This window comes from Octodon degus, unplaced genomic scaffold, assembly GCF_000260255.1.
Source record: "Octodon degus isolate 3935 unplaced genomic scaffold, OctDeg1.0 scaffold00289, whole genome shotgun sequence".
NCBI lineage: Eukaryota > Metazoa > Chordata > Mammalia > Rodentia > Octodontidae > Octodon > Octodon degus.
In genome coordinates, this window is record NW_004524865.1 from 552,554 (window position 1) to 561,970 (window position 9,417).

The following is a 9,417-nucleotide window of genomic DNA, read 5'->3' on the forward strand; positions in this document are numbered from 1 at the left end:
CGTAACCTCATCAACAGATAAATGAATAAAGAAAAATATGTGTTACATAAATGTAGTGGAGTAATACTCAGTAATAAAGAGGAATAAATTTGACGCAGTTGTAGGGAAAGGATCTTTTTTTCTTTTTGGTACTAGGGATCAAACTCAGGGCCTTGCATTTGCCAGGCAGGTGCTTATGCTGTTGGATCTGTCTTGAAGCCATATGCTAAGTAAAATAAATAAGACAGAGGTTGAATACTGCATGGCTTATCTCTTTTTTGGTTCTTTAAAATTTTTATTTTTTTAAAATAGATTATTTTTATGTATTTAGTACAGGGTCTATAGGGTCTCACTATGTAGATCGGATTCATAGTGATTCTCCTGTTTTTAGCCTCCCAAAGTCTGGGATTACAGGTACGCGCCACCACGTCCAGTCTCTATTGCTGTTTCAGCGTGCACTGGGGGTGGGGCCGGCGTGGCATGTGGTGCCGGGGATTGAACCCTGGTCCCTGTGCTCTACCTGAGCAGGCGCTTTAGTCCACTGAACTGTCTGGCTGGCCCTTAAAATTTTTATTAATACATGTTTATAGTACATAATGTTTATATTCCTTGTGTGTGTGTGTTTGGCACATGTATATAATACATCTTAATTCTTTTATTTTCCTACCCCTCTTTTTAAAATTTTGTTTTAATTTTCTGTTATTGATTTCTTTGGAAGAGGGTCTCGCTACACAGCTTAGATTTGTAGGGATCCTCCTGTGTCAGCTTCCCCAGCATTGGAATTATAGGTGTGTGCCACAACGCCCAGTTTCAGTAGCCAGCTCCGTGGGTTGCCGGCATGGCATGTGGTACCGGGGATAGAACGCAGGTCCTTGTGCTTGTTAGGCAGGCACTTAGGCCATCAGTCTATCTCCCTAGCCCCTCTCGTACTCCTCTTCTCTCACTGTCTCTCCATCTCTTGACCCCTTTCCCATTTGAGAGTATCTCCCTCTTCCCATAATCCATCTTTTATCTTGTGTTTCTCTAGTAAAAGAAACCTTGTGATTTTTTTTTTTTTTTGAGTCCCATTTCACTTAGCATATGGTCTACAATGTGTATGTATTTTCCTCCAGATGTCTCAACTTTAACTTTCTTTACAGCAGAGTAGTACACTACATATGAGAAACTATATACCATATATACTCTCTATATAGGAACCGTATTTATAAAAACTACAATAATCAAGAGAGTTAGGAATTGACATCAAAAGAAAAAATAAATCAATGGAGCAAGAATCCATAAGCAAGCTCACAGAAAGGCAGTGGGGGTAGGTAATTCAGAAAAAAAAAATGGTCATGTGAACAAACAGTGCTTAAACAATTATATGGCTTGATACAAATTATGAATAATTTAGAGAAAAATAGAAAATATAGGAACCAGGTGGTAGGCCTTTTGCAATTTGGAAGGAGATTTAAGATTTGAGGGAGAAGAAGGGAGAGGAAAGAAAGAGGAAGTAAAAAAGGATTGGAAATCAATATGTACATTTTTCAGTCCCACATGATGAATATATTAATTATATATCACAAACATGTACTAATTAAAAAATAAAAAAGATACAATGTATTTCTCCCAGACTCACCAGTCAGACTTCAGGATTTTGATATCTGATAAGTTAAAAATTATGCCTCTGTACAGTATTCACATTTCTCTGAGAAAAGTTGAACAGTTTTTGATAATTTTGGGAGAAAGTTTTTCTGTAATCTATATTATCTATATCCAATTTTTTTCTCTTGGGTCATTGGTCTTTTGCTCTTTTTTGATTTGTAAGAGCTCTTTATATCTAAAGGAGATTAATATTCTGAGATAAGTCTTGACTTTTTGTTCTTATTTAGGTGGCAGTGAGTTTTTTCTTTTTTCTGTTTAAAGATTTTGACAATATATTAATGCTGCATCTGGCTATGTAAAAACCTTCATTCCTTTAATTTTCACATAGCTTTCCTCTTCTGTTTCTTTCTATTCTTTTTTAATTGGTTTTGTTTTTTGACTCAGACAGACTTCCCCCACTGGAAAAGAGTATTCTATATCTTTCCATTTCTTAAATCTTGTGTATTTATATATAAAAAATGTTTTCCCTATATAGATTTCACACTTTTTTTTTGTCTTGTGTAGCTTTATATTGCAGATATATGTGTATGTTTAACATCTTCATTGAAATTTAATAAATTGTACATGTTTAAAGGTTTTTGGTAAACTTTGATATATATAGTCCTGTGCTATAGATTATTTTGCATTTTCTAAAATTTTATATGAGGAACTCAGTTTGCCTTGCTTTTTTATTCTCAGTTCTTTCACTGTTGGATTACTTTGATAAATGTTGGGTATATCAATACTTCATTAATTTTATTTCTGAGTTTTTCACATTCTATGCCTACTTTGCAATTTATCTGTTTGTTGATATAAATTCAGAGTGTTTCTTGTTTATACTTATTACATATGAGCTTTCAGTGGACATTCCACTTGTTCCATGTTTTTTCCAACATTTGACATATTTAGATTATTTACCTTTTTGATATTTTAATAAGTGTATAATGATGTTTAGCTTTAATTTACATTTTCCTAGTGATTAAGTGATGTTACCTATCTTTAGTATTTAGTAAGCAAATGTTGATTCTAAAAAAAATTCATCTTAAAGTACTTTGTTCATTTTGATCTTATTGTGGATGAATTTCTATATTTAATTTTGAGTTAAATTTTGTATATGAAGCAGGAAAAGGGGATGAAGTTTTTTGTTTTGTTTTGCATCAGCTATATAATTGTTTAAACACTGTTTACATGACCATTTTTTTTTTTTTTCTGAATTACCTACCTGCCCATTGCCCATCTGTGAGCTTGCTTATGGACTCTTGCTCCATTGATTTATTTTTTCTTTTGATGTCAATTCCTAACTCTCTTGGTTATTGTAGCTTTTATAAATAAGTCTTGAAGTCCAGTAATATAAATCTTTCTACTTTGTTCTTTATTTTTTACTTTTTAAAAATGTATTTAATATAGGGTCTACAAGGTCTCACTACACAGATTGGACTTGTAGTGATCCTCTTATTTTAGCCTCCCAAGTGCTGGGATTTCAGGCACGTGCCACCATACTCAGTCTCAGTCACCCTCTTAGGGTGCCCTGGGGGTCGGGCTGGCATGACACTCTCTCTGCGGATTGCAACCCGGTCCCTGCGTCTGCCTAAGCAGGTGCTTTAATCCACTGAGCTATCTGGACATCCCTACTTTGTTGTTCTTTTTCAAAGTTACTTTGTCTTTTTTAGGTTTTCTGTATTCCCACTGTGAAATCAATTTGACAATTCAAAACAACTGTTGTGATTTTGAATAGAATAGAATTGAGTCTATATATAATTTTGGGAAGAACTGACATTTTAAAAAGTAATTCTCTGATTCATCAACATTGTTTATTCATATGCTTTCCCCTTATTGTCTGTTAACCTTGTTTGCAAGCTTTTGTTATGTAGGTCTTCTCATCTAAGGATTTCAGCCATGGATCTTTTTCATTGCTTAATTTTTCTGTCAAGTCTATGAACTTGATGTTTTTAATGTGGTTTGTCATTCTTTTCTAACCTTTCCCTTCCCTTTCATTTTGCTAACCTTGTCAGTGAACTAAAACAAACACTTATTAGTCATAAAATATGTATTTATTCATATGGTTACCAAATTTCCTTTCTTTTTGTTAGTTTGATCTACCTATATTTAAACTTTGTTGCAGTCCAAAATCCTTGTGGATAGGTATCAGAAAATAAAAACAAGTAAAATAAAATATACAGTAATGCAATATATTTACTTAATACCAGTACCCATGTGCATTGATCAGCATTCTATCAGTATAATAAAATACATGAGTTAATTGACTTATAAAAAAAGGTCATAGTTTAATAGGTTCTGGTCCAAGATTGGGTGGCCCTATTACTTTGACTTCTATGAGTATCCAGGTTGCCAATGCTGGGCAATATAACAGAAAACTACTTATTTCATGGTCAGAAACCTAAATATATGAATGAATGAATGAATGAATGAATGAATGAATGAATATTCTAGGATCCCACAGTCCCCTTGAAGTGAATGGCATCAATCCCTAAGGATCTCTCACCATGCCTCACCTCCTACAGGTCCTTAGCATTTCCAGTAGTACCATCCATGGGCCACGACTTCAACACATGGACCTTGGAGATATTCATGCTACAGCAGTCATGTGTGAAAATCTCCAAACTTTCATTTTTGAAGTAGTACAAATATTTTATTTTTATTTATTTATTTTTAATACAAATCTTTTAAAAAGATAAACAAATTATATTTTTTCCCATTTGTTCATGTTTTAAATCTCTTCAATTTCTGATAATAATTTTTAAGCTTGGATTTTCTTTAGTCCTTAAGGTTATTACACTTTTGTAGTCTTTTGGGAGATTTTCATGTATTGAAGGTTTTTAACAAGTGAGGTTTTCCTTAGAAATGTGAGGAATGATTTATCAGTTGGTTCTTAAATTAAACTTTCTTGGCCAGAACATTTATCTGTAAAAAATTAGTCATTTACTTTTAGCTTTTGGCTGCTGATGATTCAGTGAATTATTTTTACTTTAAAGGTTAAGTCTGCTGTATAAGTGCCAACTTGTTGGAAATGCTAAATTAAATATTACTGCTTGAAATTATATTTGATTTACTTGTTTAAGAAGAATAAATGCCTCAGAAAAATCTTTCCATTGTGTATATTAAAACAAATAAATAAAATTTCTTAATATCCCTACTTTTGCCAACTTTACAGAGCAAGAAGCATTGTCAATAGTATAGCATGGTCATCAATTTTTAAGTTATATACCTTAGGATGTAACTCAAATTACTAGACATTTCCATCAAGTTCAGTCATGTCTGGTACTTTGTAATTCAGTATATAGAGTATTAGCATATTATTTAAAATTTATATATTTTATTGTACATTTTAGCATACTAAAATTTTTCTTAAAGTTGAATATTTTTATTTCACTTGAAGTAAATAAGTGAAATACTTTCACTAAATTTTTTTGGGGGGGTTGAAATGGAAAACATTGATACAGTTGCAAAATTTAGGTTGATCTGAAGTGTGTCATCTGTGCACTAGCATCAGAAATCAAGTCCTGTATTTTTTATGTGGTAAGCTCGATTCCAGGTGTAAGGAGCTTCACTTTAGTTTGGTTAACCCAGACTGTTGGATTGTCTTCTCTGTATTACTCTTATCCATCACAAGCAATCTTTTCTCCTTCCTTCTTCAGTACTTGTTGATTATGATTTTCTAATTGATCTCTTATGAGCTCATATGTATTCTTACTGTGCAGGTTGTTTCCTATTTTTATTTTCACAACCTATATTTTCAGTGGAAAATCAAAGAGCAAGAATTCCAGAGCATTTTCGTTGTTGTTCTCGCTTATGGAGGCATCTTATTTAGCACAGCTAGGATGTATTTTGGTCTATGTTAGTATGACTTAAAAGTAACACTACTTAATGCTTTTATATTTTTCTTTATATTTTTTGTATATCTTTCAATTAAAAGGTTAACATCTATTTCAGTGGGAAACATAGAAGTTTATGATAGCTTAACATTATCACCTTGAAGCAGCTTTATTACCTGAAAGATGTGTTTATATAATATGATTTTAGTTACTTTTTAATTATTTGGCTGTTTTGTTTTATTTACTAAATTTGGGGTGAATTTGAGGAAAAGATCATGTCTCCTTTTTTTTTTTGTGCTGGGAATTGAACTCAGGACCTTGTACTTGCTAGGTAGACTTGTGCTACTGAGCTACTCCTTGCTGATTATGTCTCTTGTACTAAAGCTTTTTTTCTGTTATGCCTGCCACTGTATCAAGTATATAGTAAGCCTAGTAAATACCTGAAAAAATGCACATGCAATTGGAAGCAATTAAGCACTAAGAAATTAGGAATTCATGATTCATTAAGCTTTTATATCCTTTAATTTACTTTTCCTTCGCAATTAGTTTTTCTTTAAATGTATGCATGCTTATCATCTTTTTGTACTTTTTTTGCACTTTTTTTTTTGTACTTTTTGAAATTATTTCCACAGATACCTGTTATTCTTACTGAGAGGTGTTGAGTTTTTTGTTTTGCTGTTTAGTGATAATATTTTAAACTGTACTCCATAATGTTTGCAATTTTAGCCCCTAAAATCGGTTATTTTACTTAAATGTTTTCAGAAAGAGAAGCTGCTACAGGTGTTGGGGTCCCTTGGAGAAACCTTGTGCTACCATAAAGGCAGTGTGGGTTTGGAACAACCAGAGGTAATGCTAGTGCACCACAGAATGGCATTTGTCAGCATCGCTCTGTTTGCAGTTCGATTGTTACAAATGCTTCTTCCTGTTGAAAAGGTAAGGCAGTGCTGCCTACTGAATCTTATAAAAGAATGCTTTGCTGTGAATTTCTTTAATCATTTCATGGTTTTGTTTAGATTATTTTCAAAATATGGGTATGTATGGTGATTGTAAATGAAACATGGAAATTGAAAAGTTAACATTTTGAAAAATTTTTAGAGATCATTTGATTGAAAATCATTTTTTAAAAATAATTTTTAGAGCCAGGGAGATAGCTTAGTAGAAGCACTTGCCTGGCAAGTGCAAGGTCCTGAGTTCAATCCCCAGTACTGAAAAAAAAAATTATTTTTAACCTAGCAATTTTTATAGTATGTATTTTATTGTAGTCCTTCACTTGTTCATTAAATGTATGTTTAAATGAGTACTCATAAGTTAGAATTGGTCCCAAAGAATTTAGCATTATTAAAGAAAAGGCTTTCTTTTATCTAATATATATGTGTGTCTTTGATTTGCCTAGTTCATTTTTTTTCTGTTCTGGTACTGGGAATTGAACCCAGGAATACTCTACACTGAGTTATATCTTTGGCTCTTCCTTCCTTCCTTCCGTAGAGAGTCTTGCTACACGTCTCAGACTCATGGTGATCCTCCAGTCTCAGCCTCCCTAGTGGGGGGATTACAAGTTTGTGCCACCATGCCTGGTTTCAATGGCCCTCATGGTGTGGGGGCCAGCCTGGCATGCAGTACCGGGTATCGAACCTGGGTCCTTGCACTTGTCAGGCAGGTGCTTAGACTGCTGAGCTATCTTCCTGGCCAGCCCTTTTTATTTTTGAGGCAAGGTTTCACTAAGTTACTAAGTTACCTATCCTGGGTTCAAAACTTATATTATCTGGTATTGTAGAAGTATACCACTGTTCTTAGCTTCATTTCTTTAATAACTTTGGGTTTACCTGGAAGGCAGGGATCATGTCTCCTATACCTATTAAACCTGCCTCTGGTTCAGCATATAGTAAGAATAAGAGACTTTAGATACTTGAGAAAAATAAAAACAGACTTATAGGTACATACATACACACAACTTACATACTTGATAAATCTTTTGATTGGATGAAAGTCATAGAAAACTTAGTGATCTCTGTGGGCGAATGTGTCTGCTCTTACATCAAGGTTAGGTTTTTTTCTTCTCTACAGATAGGTTTTTTTTTTTTTTTTTTTTTTTCCATTTCCCAATTTCTTGACAAATATTTTCCAGTAGTACTTCAGAAATTATATGCTTATTAGCATACATTAATGCCATGTAATTTTTTTCCCTCTTGTTATACCAATTCATAAAACATTCAACAATACTTTAGTTTATTTGTTTTCTTCTTTTCTTTTCTTTTCTTTTTTTTTGTGGTACTGGGGATTAAACTCAGGACTTGCACTTGCCAGGCAAGAACTTATTCTACTGAGCTATCTCCCTGGCCCAATGCTTTAGTTTCTAAATGTTGATTGAGTTCATTGCTTAGCGCTGCCCTATTTCTTGTATTGTTCCTATTTTATGTGTATTACTAATGTGTGAATATTCTATTGTTTAGTAATTTAAGTGATTTTTGTTGTTGGTAGATATTTCTCTTGAAAGTTTCCTTTGTCTTCTTTCTTCCAGCAGCTTATTTGTTTAATATATTAAATTTAGTAGCATAGCAAAAGGATTTTATGAAGTATATGTTTGGTAGCATTAACTATCCTATTATTTGTCTGACTTATTTTTGATATTTGGTAATTTGTTTTAGAGGCTAAATTATAGTTTCAGTTACTTCTTGTATAAACCTATGTTTTAGTAAGTCCTTTGAAAATTCTTTTTGTAATTACAGGTTTTTTTAGTTATCTTCCACAAAGGTGCCTTTCTATCCTGGATGGCAGTGAATGTCTGTGCTAGTCTTTATTGCAGTACTTTGTGTTCCTCCAGTTTTCTACTTTAACCCTTTCTTTTATGAAGTACTGGTCTTTTATTTGATAGTTTTGGGAGTCAAATTCCGTGCCTTATAAATGCTAGAAAAGTACTCTACCACTGAGCTGCAGACTCAGCCATAGGATCTTTTTAATTTTTATTTAGAAAATAACATGCTCATTTAGGAAACATTTTAATGTACAAAGAAATTATATCTAAAATGATTGAGGTAAAAGTGTTTTGTAATGTACTTATGGCAAAAACAAAACTGTGATCCACTTAAATGAAGGTACCAGATAAATTGGCAACTGGAGAACTATTTATTACACCTTTTATTGCCTTTATTTATTAACCAGTTTCATTTTTTCCCTCAGAATACTACTCATCTGGGAAAACAAGATACAACATTACATTTGTATTGAAGATAGTATTTTTGTTTTATGAAAAATAATGTCACTTTTATTAATTTTAAGTTTTAACTTGAATTGGCCATTCTATTTGTGAAATAATTTTCTATTTTGAAGAATGATAATTTTCTAAGGCTTAAAGATTGAGAAAAATGAAACAGTTCTAGTCATAAGAGACTGGAATTGCATTTTAGATATAGGTGTCTCTCTTTATATAATATATAACTGAAAAATTGGAGCTGCAATAACTTTTTATCACAAATGATTCATTTCTCCAGAGGTTAAAATATTGATGAAATACTTTATGTTTCCTATCAATTGCTTTTAATGTTTTTTCATGTCTGTGCTTATTAGCAGAAGTAAATTAGAAATCAATAATTTATTTTATTTTCATGTAGTTTAGCTGGAATAATGTAAATTCTGCATGCATTATAATTTCGAAAGTATTATTTTTCATGGTTTTTAAAGAGAAATTAATAAATACATTTAGAATTTGGTATCTCTTTAAACATATAATGTGGAACTTCATTAGAAGAGTTTTGGTCATTTGCTTATAGATGGCTATTTTTTCTTCGACTGACTAATTAACCAGGCACTTCAAAATGAAATATAAATAAAAAAGTGCTATTCCATTGCTCTTCATGGCTTCATTTTATATAATTGTAAGGTTTTGCTGCCCTCTACTTGTTATCAGCCCACCAGCAATTGAAGTGGAATTTGAACTCTGAAGCTTTTAACCTTTGAAATGTGTTTTCTTTCATATATATGTATG

The 9,417-nt window shown here is 32.4% G+C and overlaps 1 protein-coding gene across 2 annotated transcripts in view; it reads left to right on the plus strand.

Annotated features, from left to right (window-relative positions):
* Positions 1-9,417, plus strand: part of Rttn (rotatin) — a 198,838-nt gene that overhangs the window by 20,979 nt on the left and 168,442 nt on the right. For both annotated transcript variants that reach the window (XM_004647159.3, XM_023707430.1), the window contains exon 11: positions 6,198-6,368. In XM_004647159.3, the coding sequence (XP_004647216.1) occupies positions 6,198-6,368 (171 nt within the window). The remainder of the gene's footprint in view (positions 1-6,197; positions 6,369-9,417) is intronic.